Here is an 18,393-nt window from a genome sequence, read left to right as displayed (position 1 = left end):
CGTCAGCCATCAACGCCGGAGCGAACTATTCGGCGCTCGCCCAGAGGCTGCTCAATTTAGCCCTCTCGCTGAACAAGAGCAGCTGGAATTCGAATTTGAAGCGCTCGCTCATTACTGCAGGATTTTCAAAAACGAGTGCTCACTATTTTTGCCCACCTCTGGTTTCTGTGTTAACCTATGAGCAAAAGATGTGTATGACGTCAGCGCCCCTAGCGGATTATTTTTTTAGTATAGTTTTTACATTGAAGACAATATAACCACCGAGCGTGGCACTGAACTCCTACACATTATAGTACAGTTTATAGGGGGAAAATCCTTGCTCGCGGAATTTCGACGAATGTGTTGGCCGTAGTAGCGCAAACAGCGCGTGATCAAAGTTGGCCGTGGTTGTAGTTAAAGAATTTAAAGTTTACCGCTGGCAGTATATGTTTTGGGCACCATCTCTTGGGAACCGGTGGCATTAATTTCAAAAAATTACTCGAATCCATGTGGTTGCTACGTTGTTCAAATCGTTTTTGCATTTTGCTTAATATTTCAATGATTTCGCGTTAAAATAGAATAATTTTTCACTTAAATATTCTTATAGTTATTAAACTTAATTCATACGTAATTTTTTTTATCAATATTACCCATGTCAAACCTCTGATGTGCTAACTAAACGGAATATTTCAACGATCTACCAAGGCTTAAGGTATTACAAATTATCAGGCCTTGGCCTTGAAAAGTGTCAAGTTTTCTCCCTTAGTAATCGAACTATCCCATCTATGAAAATTACAGATTATGAACTCCGGTTTATTGTCTGATAATAAAATTAGGTTTCATAATTCTTTCAGAATTTCGTGCATTTTACACCAAAGCAGATGTAAATGTGAAAATGGTAAGTTTTAGAATCATTTCACTTGTTAAATAAGCTGTATTATTGATAATTTATGTTTTTAGGCATCCGACGAAGAATTATTAAAGGCTCTAGAAGCCTTAATGTCGGAGTTCTTTGAAATAGGAACGTCAAATGAACGCAAAAGAGAAATTGGTTAGAACTATTTACTAGAACTTAATTAATTTTGTTTTTTTTCTGTGATCTTGATGGCAATAATTTTCAGAAAACCAAGTGAATAATTTTAGTCAACAACAAGGTGCATGGAAACACTGTTTATTCTTCCTATCGCACACTAACAATGAATTTGTGATGATGTACTGTTTGACAGTTCTAGAAGTAAGCTAACCCTTAAAGAAACAGATTTTATTTTACATCAATCCTTGTTTGTAATGCATGTTTTGATTTTGTTACACGCAGACTCTTATTAACAAGCAATGGATAAGCATGCTTGGTGAAGAAAAATCGGAAATTAGGACTGTATTATATAAATTTTTATTAACTCACCACCAGCAAGTGCCAAATTTTATACGGAATAAATTGGGAAAGTTAGTCGTTGATATTGGCCGTAATGATTGGCCTCATTTTTATCCAGATTTTTTTACAAATATATTACAGGTATTTGGAACTAAGCTTATCATCTTCAAAATTGTACTAATTTTTGTTATAATTTAGTTAATACAAAGTAGTGATACCGTATCTCTTGGTCTAATGCTGCTTCAAACTGCGTCCGAAGAGTTGGCGTTTCCCCGGGAAAATTTATCAAACTCCCGCAAAGAAGAACTTCAGAAACTACTCTCTGATCAAGTTCCTGCAGTTTTAAACATCATTGGAGGTTTGTTAGAAAACATACTTGACAAACACCGGCATTTGGTGACCGCTACGCCTCCTCCTTCTCCTACTCACGGAACTATTGGTTCTCCTCAACTATCGCTGTTTAGTACCTCTCCCCTTGACACTGGTGAGTTTCCTTTTTTCTCTTTAAAATGTAAAAACGTAAATGATAAGATTTAAATGTGTTCTTTCAAAAGGTGATTTTCTGCATAGCATGTTCAAATCATCGAATAAAAGCCCTTTCGAAGCTTTACCACCTCTCGATCAAGAATCGCACCAACTTTGCGTACAAGCTTTGAATACATTGGCCCAATTATTTAGTTGGATTTCACTGTCCACGAGTTTAACTCCGGCTCTCTTAACAACGGTGTTTCATTTTGCCAGTTTTGGATGTGATCCAGTAGCAACTCATCACGAAGTAAATATCTTTCAATAGACCATTTAACTCAGACTGGTAAACGGCTTATGCTATTTTGGTTGCTAACTTGAATAGTGCATTTCAATGTGTAATCCAAAAATAGTATCTCTGAAAGGGATCCGTTGGTATTTCATGAGTATTGTTAATTTTTCTTTCAGGTAACGAATAAATCTCAACTTGGGATATTAGCCATGGGCTGTATCAACGAAATCATGTCAAAAAATTGCGTTCCAGCTGAGTTTGAAGATTTCATGCTTCAAATGTTTCAGTACACATTCCATCTTCTGCAGAGGGTGACGAAGGATCTTCCATCCTCGTCTTGTGGCGCATCTGCTAGCTCAAACTGTACCAATTCACTGGCGTCTCTAGATGAAAAGTATTTTTTATTCTTTTCCAGTTTTTGTTCTACTATTTTTATAAGAATAATTGACCTAACTTGTATTGTTTTATAGCTATATAGAAAAGTTTACGGACTTTCTTCGGTTATTTGTAAATGGTCATCTACCGAGATTTGAAAATAATACTCAGTTTCCAATCTTGGAGTTCCTAGAGTTATTATTTCATTACACATTTCATCAAGTAATAAAATTTAATGGCATTTCACTTTAATGTAGATTGTAATTATTAAATCGTTTTTCAGCCTACGCAGCATGGTTTTTACTCGTGCTTAGAAATTTGGGGTACGTTCCTAGAATATCTATCAAGTCAATCCAAGAATAGAAATAACATTGTTGAAAGGTAAATTTATCAGTATTTTGTACTTCCAATTTTTTAATCATATTTTCTTTAATTATGTAGGTATAAGCATGCTTTACACCTACTCGTTACGGAGATTTTAACCAAAATGCAGTTTAAGTTTAATCAAACTAGTCTAGAAGAACTTGATGATGAGAGTTTAGATGATGATGTAAGTTCAGTTGTTATTAATTTTAGATAAAGGAACCAAACCTCATCCATCTAAAAAATTGTTCTTACAGTCAGAAACTGAATGGCAAAGGTTCTTACGTCATTCCTTAGAAACTATTGCGAAAGTTGCGGAATTAATGCCATTAGAAACATTTGGAATTTTGGTAAAATTTAATTTATTTTAGTTAGGCCTTAAGACGGCGGCACACGTGAGACGCGAAGCAAGCAATGCGACATGAAATTAGAAAAAATCCTAGTTTCGCACACTCTTAACTTGCTCGTGCACGAGCTTGGTTTTTGAAACAACACATGCGTGCACGCTCAAAATTCGCTTGCGAGCTTTATGTGTGCAGCCGCCTTAATCTGAAAAGCTCAAAAATTGTCGAGCCTCAAATTGAGTCCTAGGCTTAGTTTTTGGTACTCAAAACTATTATTATTAGAAAACTAAACCAAAACCATAAGTTACATAACATAGGGTGCCCTAGCTGTTTATTGTCAGTTGTTTTTCGGTTCATCAGTCCACTATTTTCTTGTTGTAATAACTTGTATGACCAGTTATTAATTAAGACTTCACAAATATGGCCTAAAATGAACGTAAAACCTCGGGCAGTAAACATTCTTTATTTTTAAAAAATGTTTAACTTAATAAACCCAATTATTCAGAGCCTTCTTAAGCTAAATCTATTATTGAGTACTCGAAACCCCCCTTTATAGAGCTAAACCTAATTATTCGAGTATTTAAAACCCCTGTTTTAACTAAGCCTAATTATTTGAGTACCTGAAACCCCATTTTTAAGCTAAACCTAATTATTCGAGTACTTGAAACCACTTTTTAAGCTAAGCCTAAAAGTTCGAAAGCTCGGCTTGATACTTGAAAAAGTGAAAATTTTCATACTCGAAGCTCGGCTCAAAACCTAGAAATCAAGGCTCTCACATGCCTAATTTTAGTCATTGTAGAAGTGCATATTCGATGATTTCATATAACAATGTTACTCTTGTAGTTTTCTGTTTTCCAATCCAATTTGGAAATTTATTTGGGGTTGGAGAACTTTGTCAGCAACAATGAGAACAAATTGGAACATCGTCATTTAAGAGTGACGGCTGAGAACGAGTGCAGAAGACTTCATTGCTCCTTAAGAGACCTTTCTTCCATATTACAAGGAATCGGGAGGCTTGCCAATTTATTTATAGGCGAAGAATTCTTTAAAAATTTCACCACAATACATGATACGCTAAAAAGGCTATGCCATGTTGCTTCGTATAGCAACAAAATGAAACTTTACGAAGTTGAAACTGCTGCCAATTCCGTTCTCAAAGCAGATTTTATTGAAGTGTAAGTTAACTTGACTGTATTTTCTTGTATTAAACTAAATTACAATTTTATAAAAATTTTTAGTCATGCCCAAACATTAGCTACAATCAAAGCCTTCTGCCATTGGTTATTCCAGTATTATTGCGAAACGCTACAAAATAATCACCAGAAAGAGGAATTTTCGACATCCATTACGTCCTTAGTTGAAGCTACAGTTCCTAATCTCGCCAATCAAACTCCAGAGAAAATACGCCACAGTGCAGCCCATTTGTTCCTTTCCTTAACGGCCACCGTCCGACCTTCCTTTTTATTTAATTTGGAACCTGTACATCAGTTGTTTGAATCTTCATCGAGGGGAGATCTTCATAGTATGCCTTTAGAGGTAAATACATGGGAGGTTTTTTTTCTTAATTTTGCTGTTACATATGCTTTGTTTATTACTAGGCTCAGCTTCTAGCATATAGGTCTCTTGAAAATATACTTCTTCTTCCATGGCCTAATGTCTCTGATTCAGATCAAGAATGGGCAAAACGTTCCGACCATTACAAAATATTTATTCTTTCGCTCTCAGCCCCTATGACAAGAGTGTGTTCCACAGCTGGTCTGCGGGACCATAAGGAGATACAAGATCAAGGTAAACCCTATGTATAGCCTTTGCCCCATGTTACTTAAGCCTTTGCTCATATTTTGTAAGCCTTTGCTCATATTTTGTAAGCCTTTGCTCATATTTTGTAAGCCTTTGCTCATATTTTGTAAGCCTTTGCTCATATTTTGTAAGCCTTTGCTCATATTTTGTAAGCCTTTGCTCATATTTTGTAAGCCTTTGCTCATATTTTGTAAGCCTTTGCTCATATTTTGTAAGCCTTTGCTCATATTTTGTAAGCCTTTGCTCATATTTTGTAAGCCTTTTCTCATATTTTTTAAGCCTTTTCTCATATTTTTTAAGCCTTTGCAAGTCTTTGCCTTAATATAATAACCTCTTTGCCCATTAGGATTTGCTTTTTTTTTTTCGTTTTAGCCAAACCAATAATGAAATGGACAATGTGTGTTTTAACGGACCTAATCATAAACTTGCAAGAGGCAACTGTCCGGACAAAACAGATAGCTTATCAACCCATTCAAGAAGTTGTTTACTACATAGTTACTCTGTTTCCTATTTATCTTAGTCAACCCGGTAAACATACAATTTTAAACACCCTTTCAACAAATTTTAACCAATGCTGTTCCATTTTAGACATTGGGGAGGTAATAATGGAATTTTTCCTGGCACTTTTCGATGTTTTTCGGGGCCAAATGGGAGTTCAGTTTGCTGAGCAAACTGTACAGAATTTTTTAAACCTTTTTACACGGTACGATAATTAATTGTAATGATTTATTTTTTATTGTTACCAGTTTAATATTTTAATTTTACAGGGATCAGCTTGTTCAGTGTATTTTACATGAAGGAAGCGCTGGTGCACGACTCGTAGAAAAGTAAATTTCTATTTAAAGTTATTTATAAGATAGAAGTTTAATGAATGTAATATTTTTGTAGATTTCTTAAGTTGCTACAACAAGTAGTTCAAGAACCATGCTCGGCTTTTAAGACATTTCTACCCAACACAATTACTTTTTGTATGAACCACATTTACCCCATAATAGCGGAGGTATGATAAAGTTCGATTAATTTCTATCTTGTATGCAAATGAGTAGCGATTCATTATATTTTATTTCTGTTTCAAAAATACAGCGTTCATCTCCCGAAGTTAAATTGCCACTTTTTGAGCTTTTGTATCAATTAATGCTTCATAATTGGAAACATTTCTTCAAAAATCGAGTTCTTGATACGTTAGGGCAATCTGGTAATGAAATGGTCGAAAATGGGGAAGAATTAACCAAAATTATGCAGGTAATTACAGTTTTTCTTACCTTAGATTGATGTTAATATTTATAATTTGGGTATATGTAAAAGTAACGTGATTATGTAAATGTAGTGATTGTATTTGTAAATTGTTTCATTTAGGCTTATGGCCAGTCTTTCTTACAACCGGATATAAACGTTTATCGTCATAACTTAAAAGCATTAGAGAATCTCAACGATAAATGGAAACTTTATCACAAGGTGTGTTCCATTTCATTTTAAATGTTTACTTACAGAAACAACTTCATTTTGTTGTTTTTTTTTGAGTGCAGGGTTTGTTTAAAAGCTACATGTTGAATCAGTTCCTGAATGTTCTGTTACAAACTTTGGTGTGTCGGACACATGATTTACTTCAAGAAGAAATTAGCATCACTATCTACAACATGGCCTCTGTTGACTTTGAGAACTTTTACAGTGTTTTTCTGCCTCAGTTTCTGTGCGTGTGTGAAGGTTTGGATGATAATCAACGCACTATCTTAGTAAGAAACTTCAAATTGGAAATGGTAAGTCTTTAAAGTGTCATTTGGTCATTTAATTTATAATGCTTCCACAATTGGAAAAAATAATGCTTATGTCGCATTTTGACTCAATTATTAGGTATGTGTGAGCCTTGATTTTTTGGTTTCGAGCCGAGCTTCGAGTATGAAAAATTTCACTTTTCGAGTATTGAACTTTTGAGCTTTTAGGCTTACCTTAAAAAGTTGTTTTCAGTACTCGAATTATTAGGCTTAGCTTAAAAAGGGGGTTTCATGTACCCGAATAATTAGGCTTAGCTCTATAAACGGTGGTTTTGAGTACTCCATAGATTTAGCTTAAAAAGGCTCTGAATAATTAGGTTTATTAAGTTAAAATATTTTTCAAAACTGCCCGAGGTTTTACGTTTATTTTAAGCCATATTTGTGAAGTCTAAATTAATAATTGGCCATACAATTGAATACAACAAGAAATTAGTGGACTGATGAACCTCCAAACAACTGACAATAAACAGCTAGGGCACCCTATAGGCGAAAACTATTCGCTAGTTCTGGAGTAATTTTTAGGAAACAGCAAGGTAGTTTGGGGTAAAAGGTGTACTTTTTCGTCCCAAAGCGAGGGAATAGTTTTGGCCTACTGTTATGTAACTTATGGTTTTGGTTTTGTTTTCTACATTTAAAATCAGTGACCAATCAGAAACAACTAGGACTTGTATCACCCAATAAGACATCTTAAGGCGGGACCAAAGGGTACTTTCTTAGTAGTTTTTCCCGCCATTTTTAAAAGATCGCAAGTAGTGCGTTGATAATAATAATAGTTTTGAATACTCAAAAGTTAAGCCTAGGCCTCGTTTGGAGGCTCGAACCCTTTTTAAGCTTTTCAACCAAGACTTTTCGAGCTTTGAGCCGAGTACTCGCACATGCCTAATAATTATCATTTTTGTAAATCACCTGACCAACAAAGAGGCTCAGAAGTAAAATACCTACCCTGCTAGTCAGTAACTAAAGTATAGTTTATCTATGTAGATAAATTTTAAATGCTCTTTAATATAACCTCGCAGGCAATCTTTTAACTTTTCGACGTTGATCATGGTAGTCTGATTCAAATTGAATGATTTAAAAAATAATAATTTGCAAATACTTTTATAGGCAAAAAAATTATAAAGGAATTATGATGGCTACTTGCGTATAAAGAAATAAATATAAGTTAAAACCACTTAAGTTACACAATAAAAGACCTATTAATTGAAAATAATTAAAAATCATAATCTCCAGTGCTCGAAATGGACGTGTTTCAAAGCTTCCGATTATTCTGAAAAACGGGAGCTGTGCATTAAAAAATAATCTTTACGAACCAGAACGATATGAGGAAAAACTTTTTCGAAATGGAATGGTGTTCTGCTCCATTTTGAGCTCTGAAAATCCTATAAAATAAAAACCACTTTTTAAAATATTATAGACTTATGGTTTTAATTAACGCACAAAACAAAGCCTATTCTGTGAGCTAAATTTTCTTTGAAACTCTTAATTCAGTTCTATCTTAAACAAATAAACTACTGGACCCGAATCTGGACTGGAAATATTTCCTAACAAATATTAGGCCTAAACATGTGTGCAATATAATAAGTGAATGGCGTTAGTTCGGCATCTAAAGTTTTTACGCATGTGCTTTGTATTCGGATAGAAAACTTTAGCAATTATCTCGGTAGAAGCACTGGCTGGCAATTCCATTTCAAGAATGGGGTTTTGCGTGTGATTCAGTCCAGTAGTTTATTTGTCCAAGGTTAAATTGTCTACTTTTGAAAAATATAATAATTTTTACACTTTTGAAACTTTTCTTTACCCTTTGTTTTTGTTTTTTTTTGCTCCCAGGATTTGCCGTCATTTACGCAAAGCATCCGTAGGCTGGTAAACGATTTGCGGTATTACCAAGTGTGCAACAATAGCTTACCAGCTGGATCCGTAAGACTATAGCCCAGATTGTGGTGTTTTACGAAAAAAGTTGATGGAATAATTAGTGCTATGCGTGGTTGGTAAAATTTGGATAAAAAATTGTTCATAAATGAAACACAGTGGCGATTTTCAATAAAACAAGGAAATGAGCGGTTTAACGATAACTATTTAAAATTGATATAAGAAGTGCCTATTATCGCGAGACTACGTTAAAGTGCCAATTTGAACTGATTTTTGGTGACTTAAGTGGAAACATTGAAAAATTCTTCGGCGCATGTTAAGAGCCTAAGTGTTGCTATAATTAAATAAAAATTTATACCATAAATTAAAGTTTATATACGCCGGTTAATTCTTTTTGAATTTGGAGGACCACAGTTTAAATTTATAAATACAATTAATTTATCAAAATTGTTATTGATATTTAGCAGCTATTGTATTCTCAAAATCTTCCATATAAGAAAGTGATATTACATGATTGGTTTAAACTTTTAGCTTGATTCTTAATAGTTTTAAAGCAATACAAATGAAAGAGTTTGTTGATAGATAGCAGTGAGAAGTATGGATATTTTTTGATCATATTTATAATTTTTTTTAAGTATTTTCAATGTCTTGATGTTTTTTCGATCCTATAAGAAATTATCGCTTGCTGCAATTGTTAAAACAAATACCCTTCTAAATGCATGTGCTCTAACATTTACAGTAATTTCAACGGAAATTACCCTATATTTTCCTTCATTTTAAAAAATCACTCTTAAAATGCATCATTTTTAGATGGTAACCTTGTAGAAGTAACCAAAAAGAATCATAACTTTGCTTCAGTTTTGGTTACTTCTTACTATTATCAATCAACAAACCTCTGGCCCACCACAGACCACCGACCCTAAGAGGGACATGTATTGCTGGTAGTAATTTCCTTTTTTATATGTTAATATGATGCGCCCCTTTTGAAGCGCGCGCCATCTCACGGCAAGTAGAGGCAGTTTTAAACGTACAAAGACAAGCACGCACGACAATAAAAATATATTGTAGAAGTTGGCTCGTGCACTACCAGTTTTATTTTAATTTCGTAAAATAAATGATTTTCACGCGCTATTTTTGTTTTCTGTAAAAAAAGCCATAACTTTCGAGACACTTTTTTTCGAGGTTGATGCAAGTCCTTCTTGGGGTAGGTGGTCTGTGGGTCCACCAAGGTTCTTTTCCCTTGAAACGACATAGAAAGTGGTACTTAGTGTTGTCCAATATTTAGAAGTTCTCGACCACAACCCCTAATTTAAGCAACCATTTAACGGTATTTTTCTGCGACTTAAGATGTTTTGCTGTAAACTAAAATTTGTAAGAAGTACAAGTTAAATTGCCCTATAAAATTAAGTTTAAAGACAAATGTATTTTTTTTAATTTAAAGTAATTGATAAGTTTTTTTCTCTGTAATGTAAATAGTTGGGTCTTCCGCTATATTCTTTAATTTATATATAGCGATATATAAAGACTTAGTAAATATATAAAATAATTCGCTATTGTACATATTATATATATAAAAAAAAAGATTGTAGAAAATTTGTTTGATAATTTTTCATCAAAGTCGAAACTTGGTTTCAGCGAGCTTAATTTTTATTGAAAAAATATAACTTCCCGAGATTTTTCTTGTTAAAACAAATTTTTCACCACCCCTAAGTTGTGTAAAAAACTTTTGTACTTAAATTTTTTTTAAACTTCAATTATATAATTATTAATTATGATTTTTAAAGCTATATTCAGTTCTTTTTACAGATACTTTATACAATACTGAATAAGCATACTTTTTGCTGTAATATATTTAATCTTATCTAGCCTAATAATTGCACCTAGCTTAATTGTTTGTAATTATCCTAGTTATCTCGGCGCGTCTAGCATAATCTTGGCGCGTCTAGCTGAATCGCGCCGCGTCTAGCATAATCTCGACGCGTCTAGCTCATCTCTTCGCGTCTAGCTCATCGCGCCGCGTCTAGCTTAATCACGACGCGTCTAGCTTAATCACGACGCGTCTAGCTTAATCACGACGCGTCTAGCTTAATCACGACGCGTCTAGCTTAATCACGACGCGTCTAGCTTAATCACGACGCGTCTAGCATAATCTCGGCGCGTCTAGCATAATCTCGGCGCGTCTAGCATAATCTCGGCGCGTCTAGCATAATCTCGGCGCGTCTAGCCCATCTTGGCGCGTCTAGCCCATCTTGGCGCGTCTAGCCCATCTTGGCGCGTCTAGCCCATCTTGGCGCGTCTAGCCCATCTTGGCGCGTCTAGCCCATCTCGGCGCGTCTAGCATAATCTTGACGCGTCTAGCTGAATCGCGCCGCGTCTAGCATAATCTCGGCGCGTCTAGCATAATCTCGGCGCGTCTAGCATAATCTCGGCGCGTCTAGCATAATCTCGGCGCGTCTAGCCCATCTTGGCGCGTCTAGCCCATCTTGGCGCGTCTAGCCCATCTCGGCGCGTCTAGCCCATCTCGGCGCGTCTAGCCCATCTCGGCGCGTCTAGCCCATCTCGGCGCGTCTAGCCCATCTCGGCGCGTCTAGCCCATCTCGGCGCGTCTAGCCCATCTCGGCGCGTCTAGCATAATCTTGGCGCGTCTAGCCCATCTTGGCGCGTCTAGCCCATCTTGGCGCGTCTAGCCCATCTCGGCGCGTCTAGCTTAATATCGGCAGCGTCTAGCTTAATATATTAAATAATAACGCACCTATATTTAAAAATAAATTTCTTTTTATTGATAATGCTTGGAATTAAATTTTTAAAATTACAAAATATAACCGTAAATCCGCGACCCTCGTAACAAAATTATAAAACTTTTAAACAATTCGGTTTCCGAGCATATCAACAAACAGAAAACAAAAACTTTGATAAACAGACGTAAGACATTTAAACTTTATCGAGAAAAAATGTAAACACAAAAAATGGCACTATCCTTAATTCTTTTTGATTATCGGAATATATACATTTTATTTTTCTTAGAAAGGGATTTTATTTTATGGCTATAACAACACTCCAAATATTTGTTTATTTAGGTACATTGATTTCGTTTTAAAATTATTTCCAACCTTGTAAGATTTAATTTCAACAACCACGTTCGCTAACTTCAAATCTTGACCATTGTTACGATTTTAACCAATGGAAATATCAGGGGGAATACGAGATCTTGAAACATGGTTTTACTTATTGACATTGTTAAAAAATATAGAAAATTTAACATTTCGAAATATTAGGAAAAAAACCTTTCTTAAAACGTTAGCCGGTTGCAATGACGTAAACGCGATTTTACCATCTACCTCTCTAAATTCTTTCACTCCCATTGGAAAGAAAAACGTTGCAATTTAAGATTGGAATTTTTCCTAACTTACGGCGAGTATACCCCTTTATACTGTCCGTCTAGATCACATATTCTAACAATCTAATAGTTCATTCACTCTAATTATCATTTTATCTTCCCCATATCAGATTGAGTTTTATTTAGTTAGTTTTTAGTCCTCCTTGGTAGTTTTCTTCGTCTTACAGGGGGTTTTAGCGGCTAATTCGGTGCAACCGAAAACCTTGTCGTCGAACGCTAACCTGATGGGGCAGTCGAACATGTGCAAGGTAAATTTGTTCAGCCACTTATCGTAGAAACACTCGTAGAATTTGTTGCAATTGTCCGGGTGTCTGAAAAGACCCGGTCTGGTACAAGCCGAGTCCGGAAGGTCGTTCTTACCCTTTTTCTTTGACCTGGATCGTTTGCCGCTTTTAGTTTGTGTCGCCTCTTGGTCGCTTATCGCGACGGCTTCTTGGCTGGACGCTTGAGAGGACTTGATCTTGACACTCTGTCTGTCTCGGCTACTTATGGGTTCGTCCCTGGCCGACGTTTCGAATAGTTTGCGTTGATCGATGGGTTGGCGTAATTTTTGTCCGCGTTCTTCTTGTCGCCTACGATTTGGTCTGTCTCTTTGAGCGTCCCTTTGACCTTGGTCATCTCTTCGACCTTGGTCATCCCTTCGATCTTGGTCATCCCTTCGACCTTGCCCATCTCTTCGACCTTGCCCATCTCTTCGACCTTGCCCATCTCTTTGACCTTGGTCATCCCTTCGACCTTGGCTATTATTGTCGTCTCTTAATAGACTGCTTTCGCTATTAGAAGGTCTGCGATCTCTAGGGCGCGTTTTGGTCGATCGCAAATCAGATTGGGACCCTTTTCGGCTATCACCTTGGTTCGTTTTCCCGTCATTTTCCCTCTGAATCGATTTGTATCCATCGACTACGGCTTCGCGGACCGTTTCTCGATAAACGGGCAAGTCTTGATCACTTGATTTGCCAGTTTGAACCGATTTGACTCCAATTTCGCCTTGATCCAAACGCGCTCGTTCGTTTAGTGCAGATTGTAAACGATCATCCTGTCCTCTATGTTCGGCAGGTAATGTTTGACTCTTGATTAGTTCGGCATCGACCCTCTGTCGTTGTCTCTGTCTCTTGCGACTTCTTTGGACCGTTTTGAGATTACCACCTTCCGTTAATCTACCACCGGTTTTAACCCGCGCAACAGGTACTTGAACTGGTTCGGTACGAATGGTTTTAACTACAACGTCTCTATTTCCTACAGTTTCAACTTGTACCGGTGCCGAAGTCTTGACGGTTTTCACGCTAACTACGTCGGCGCTTAACGACCCTCTGGGTACTTGTACCTTGACTACTTTCTTGCCATCGACGACGGTTGATTCGGCGTTTGTCAATCGCTGCCCGTATTTGACCCTGATTTTCGGTCGGCCCTGGGAACCATCTCCGTCGCCGTTATCCGGCTGTCCTCGTATCCTACCTTCTCCGTAAAGAGCGCTACCTCCGACTGGTCTTGCACCCTCCGTGTTGGGCGCTGGGGCCGGTATATTATCAAATTCGTTAACAGGTTTCGGGAGTTCTTCAGGTGGGGCTTGGGTGTAAGCCGATTTTGGACCGGATGGTGGCTGTCTGAAGATATAACTCGTGGATTGAGGCCTCTCCCTTCCTCTTTGTCTTGGTTCCTGTGGTCCGGCTGCTAAAGGAGCCGGTGGGGTTGGTCTGGCCCGTACACGTTCGATATTGGTTAAACTGACAGGTCTAACTTCCGGTTCTTCTAATCTTTGCGGAGGTCGGGGTCTTCTTTCCCTCGCCGGACCGTAATTGGCTCTTCCGCCCTGTTTGGGAGACGGTGGTGGTTGGACCAAAACCGGTGGGTCTTCTATTTGAACCGATTTAATTTTTTGGACTGGTAATCTAACTTGTTCGACGACCTGAACGGTTTTAACTGGGACCGGCGGGGGTTCTGGTACTCTAACGACAGATTTAACAGGTTCTACGAATTGTACGCTTTTGACGGGTGGTGGTGGAAGCCTCCTAACCGGTTTTTGTATTTCGACGACTGGTTCCACGACTACCTGTTCTTTAATTTTAGGAATCCTTTGAAGCTCTACTCGAATTTGTTGCGGGGGTGGTGCCGGGTATTTAATTTGAACCGGTTCTTTAACTTGGACTATTTCAACCGGTCTCACTGGCGGAGTAATTTGGATTTTAACGGGTGGCGGTGGGGGACGGAATTCTTGAATTTGAACAGGTATCTTTTCCTGTACTATTTGCACCGATTTTTGAACGGGTATTTGTACTTGTTGAGGAACAGGTACGGCAATTTCGATCGGTCTAGGTGGTAAAGGCCTAGCTTCTATTGTTTTCACAGGAACGACTGGTTGTTGAATCTGCACCGATTTCACTGACTGTTGTATTCGAACTGGTTGATAAACTTGAACTGGTGGTGGTAGTTGTACCGGTTGATGCACTACTTTGACTTGTTGAATTGGCGGTGGGGCCAAAATTTTGACTTCTTGAACAGGTGGCGGGGGTAATCTTTGATAGTCAACTTTAACTTGTTGAACCGGTGGGGGAGGTAATACCTTAATTTGTTGCACTGGAGGAGGCGGTAACCTTTGATAGTCGATTCGGATTGGTTGAATCGGCTGTTTAACGTGAACAACCGGTTGAGGACTTTGTATCGGTACCTCTACTTGAACAGGCTGTACGATTTTTTGAATCGGTACTGGTTGTCTTTGAACTATAACTTGCTGAACCGGTGGTGGCCTTTGAACAATAACTTGCTGAACTGGTGGTGGTGGTCTTTGAATGATAACTTGCTGAACCGGTGGTGGTGGTCTTTGAATGATAACTTGCTGAACCGGTGGTGGTGGTCTTTGAACTATAACCGGTTGCACCACAGGCGGTGCTGGCGTGTGTACTATTACTTTTGGTCTAACCTGTTGAGGAGCCTGAAAATGAACTTGAACGATCGATTTTGGCGGAGGTGGTGGGTGAACTTGTTTTCGTACTGGTATTTCAAGAGCTATTGGTTGGGGCGGAGGTGGCCTGTGAATGGACTTGACGTGCACAACTGGTTCTTGTTGTTTTACGTGAATTATGGGTTGGGGAGGAGGTGGCCTGTGAATGGACTTGACGTGCACAACCGGTTCTTGTTGTTTCACGTGAACTACGGGCTGAACCGGCACCACGATCTGCTTAGGAGGCGGTGGGGGTAATCTTTGAACAACGTGAACTGGTTGTTGAATCGACTTGTACTCGGTATAAACTTTAGGTTTAGGTTGTGGTTGAACTTGGACGAACTGTGGTCTCGGTGGCGGTGGAAGAGCTATTTGAACCAGTTGTTCTATTCTAATTGGCCTGGGTGGTGGTACTTGGTGAATCGATTTGGGCAGTTGTACAACTGGGACCTGTTCCCTTTGAACGTATACTTGAGAAACCGGTACTGGTACTTTATGTATGGACTTGACTTCTTGAACTATTGGTTGCTGGACTACGGTCTTCTGATGAATGCTTTTGACCTCCGTAACGGGCGTGATGGGCTCGGTTGGTATTTTGACTCCGTAGAGTGGCTCCAGCTGCTGACCACCGGATATATCTTGGAATGGTATTGCCTTTTCTCTTGCCTGGAAAGCGTCGTATATTGTAATCGGTTTAGTCGAGCATGTTAGGCAAAGTTTCACGTCTTCGGTTAGTTGATGAGTTTTGATAGGAGTGTATCTTACCTGACCGTAATTAGCCCTTCCAGTTTCGACCACTCTGGGTCCTGGTAGGCTGATGGTACCGTGGACTGAGCTGTAGTACGTATTAGGTGCTATGTTTGGCGGGAACGGCGACGGTTGAGGCAGCGAGTGGATAGATTTGACAGCGATTGGAAGCTCCCTGAAGTTGATGGTGACTCGGGGCTTCGGGGCGTTGCCTTCGTCTCCCTTTTGAGGTTGAGGTAGTAAACTAACCGCTGGTCTGACCGGTTGGACGACTCTGGGGAATGCTGGCTCGCCGTAGTTAATTCTGCCGTAAGCTGGATGTACTTGTTGTTTCATGTAGTATTCTTGTCTTTGACCCAAATCGAAAGCCATCGGGGAGATATGTTCGTTGACAAAGTTGATACTTTTAACTTCCTGAACCGGTTGTACTCGCGGTACGTTTACTTGAACCAGAGGAATTCTCGGTTTAGGCTGAGCGATGATTTGAGGTTGTTGTTGAACGTACGTTGTTTGATAAGCAGTTGATTTAACCGGTTGAACAAACCGAGGTTGTTGTTGAACGTGGATTTGTTGAACTACGGGTATTTGTGGCTGTGGAACGTTGATTTGTTGAACTACTTTTGGTCGTGGAACGTGAATCTGTTGAACAACCTTTGGCTGTGAAATTTGGACTTGTTGGACTACTGGTATTTGTGGTTGTGGGACGTGGATTTGTTGAACCAATTGAGGTTGCTTATGTATTGATTTTACTTCTTGTTCCAAATGAATGGGTTGAACAACCTTTTGTTGTTCTAGAAAAACCTGTGGTTGTTGTTCAACGTAAGTAGTTTGGTATGCTGTTGATTTTACCCCGACTGGTCTAACTTCTTTGTGTATAGATTTTACTTCTTGTTCCAAATGCATCGGTTGAACAACCTTTTGTTGTTCTAGAAAAACCTGTGGTTGTTGTTGAACGTAAGTAGTTTGGTATGCTGTTGATTTTACCCCGACTGGGCTAACTTCTTTGTGTATAGATTTTACTTCTTGTTCTAAGTGAAGTGGTTGAACAATTTTCGGCTGTTCAAGATGAACTTGTGGCTGTTGTTGGACATAGGTGGTTTGATACGCCGTCGATTTAACACCAACTGGTCGAACTTCCTTGTGTATGGACTTCACTTCTTGTTCTAGTACGATTTGGGGCTGTACAATTTTTTGTTGTTCAAGAATAACTTGAGGTTGTTGTTGTGCGTAGGTCGTTTGATAAGCTGTGGATTTTACTCCTACTGGTCTAGCCTCTTGTTCGAAACGAACCGGTTGAACAATTTTTTGTTGTTCAAGAATAACTTGAGGTTGTTGTTGTGCGTAGGTCGTTTGATAAGCTGTGGATTTTACTCCTACTGGTCTAGCCTCTTGTTCGAAACGAACCGGTTGAACAATTTTTTGTTGTTCTATAACTATTTGGGGTTGTTGAACGTACGTTTGGTGAATCGATTTTACCTCCTGCACTGGTTGAACTATCTTTTGCTGATGAAGTTGAACGACTTGGGGTTGTTGAGCCTGAATGACTCGGGGTTGTTCTTGAACGTATGTTTGGTGGATGGATTTTATCTCCTGCACCGGTTGAACAACTTGCGGTTGTTGGATGTGAACAACCTGAGGTTGTTGAGCCTGAATAAGTCGGGGTTGTTCTTGAACGTAAGTTGTTTGATAGGTAGTTGACTTAACTGGTTGAACTTTATGAATAGATTTAACTTCTTGTTCGAAACGTATCGGCTGAACAACATTAGGTTGTTGCAAATTTATAGATTTAACTTCTTGTTCTACGTTAACGGTTGGCAAAATAGGTACTTGTTGGTGTATGGATTTAGGTTCTCCGAAAACATCATCGACGAGCCTCACAAAATCGGGTTGTTGGTGTTCTATCTTGGAGGGAACAGGTCTTGGAGCTGTTCTGATTCTTCCTTCGCCGTACAGAGTCGAACCTCCCAAAACTCGGACTCCACCCAACGCCGGGGTGGATAAAGGTATCACGGGAGCTCTCAGATCGCCCTGCAAACCGGCAACCGCGTTCTGAAGACGATTGGTCAGAGTACCGGGTTGAGGGGGAGATGGAATTCCTTTAGTTTGAGGTACTAATTGTATAAAATGCTGGTACGATCGAGGCGTCCCCGATGGTCGTGCCTGACCGCTAATTGTAGATATAGCAACTCCTTCGTCTCCTCTGGGTCCTCGGGCTGGCCCGTAATTAGCCCTACCACCAAGTACGAGGCTGTCGGATCGCAGTCCAGCTGGTATTTCTCCAACCCTGCCGTTAAATTCCTGAGTAACGGTGCCGTCTGTTATGGAATAGCCTACTTGTCGGTAACCAGAGCTTCCGGCGTAGGCTTGTCCTCCAGTGAGAATACTAGCAGCCCCTCCGTTTTCAACAACTACTCCTGGTCGGTTTTCGACGGACACTCCTCCGTAAATACCAACGCCGCCTGTTGGTTGACTCAAAACCTCTTTGTTGAGATGTAGAGTGGCTCTGGACGTTTGATGCACTACGTTGTGTCCCGGTACTTGGTGGGTGACTAAGGTGGCTGGCTGGGCCACTCTAGCTTCGCCGTACAGACTAGTTCCTCCCGTGACCTCCAAATTACCATAATCAGCTAGACCGATACCGCCATTATACGCCAACGGTTGACTATCGTAGGTAGCGTAT

General features: G+C 39.0%; 1 protein-coding gene across 1 annotated transcript; it reads left to right on the top strand.

The window, feature by feature from the left end:
• The first annotated feature begins 473 nt into the window (after positions 1-473).
• On the top strand, positions 474-10,285 carry LOC149966309 (exportin-6-like). Its single transcript, XM_090152790.1, has 23 exons — positions 474-691; positions 834-877; positions 940-1,030; positions 1,101-1,213; positions 1,295-1,492; positions 1,550-1,835; positions 1,906-2,126; positions 2,285-2,502; positions 2,579-2,705; positions 2,767-2,864; positions 2,925-3,033; positions 3,104-3,196; positions 4,034-4,365; positions 4,429-4,726; positions 4,789-4,978; positions 5,363-5,518; positions 5,579-5,693; positions 5,758-5,817; positions 5,879-5,990; positions 6,074-6,232; positions 6,347-6,445; positions 6,517-6,747; positions 8,590-10,285. The coding sequence occupies exons 2-23, from the start codon at positions 875-877 to the stop codon at positions 8,689-8,691; spliced, it is 3,411 nt and encodes a 1,136-aa protein (XP_090008916.1). The 5' UTR covers positions 474-691; positions 834-874; the 3' UTR covers positions 8,692-10,285.
• The last annotated feature ends 8,108 nt before the right edge of the window (positions 10,286-18,393 follow it).

Source organism: Leiobunum rupestre, chromosome 1 (genome assembly GCF_980474605.1).
Source record: "Leiobunum rupestre chromosome 1, qqLeiRupe1.1.hap1, whole genome shotgun sequence".
NCBI lineage: Eukaryota > Metazoa > Arthropoda > Arachnida > Opiliones > Sclerosomatidae > Leiobunum > Leiobunum rupestre.
Note: the sequence above shows the minus strand (reverse complement) of the source record. Positions and strands in the feature narration are given on the sequence as shown.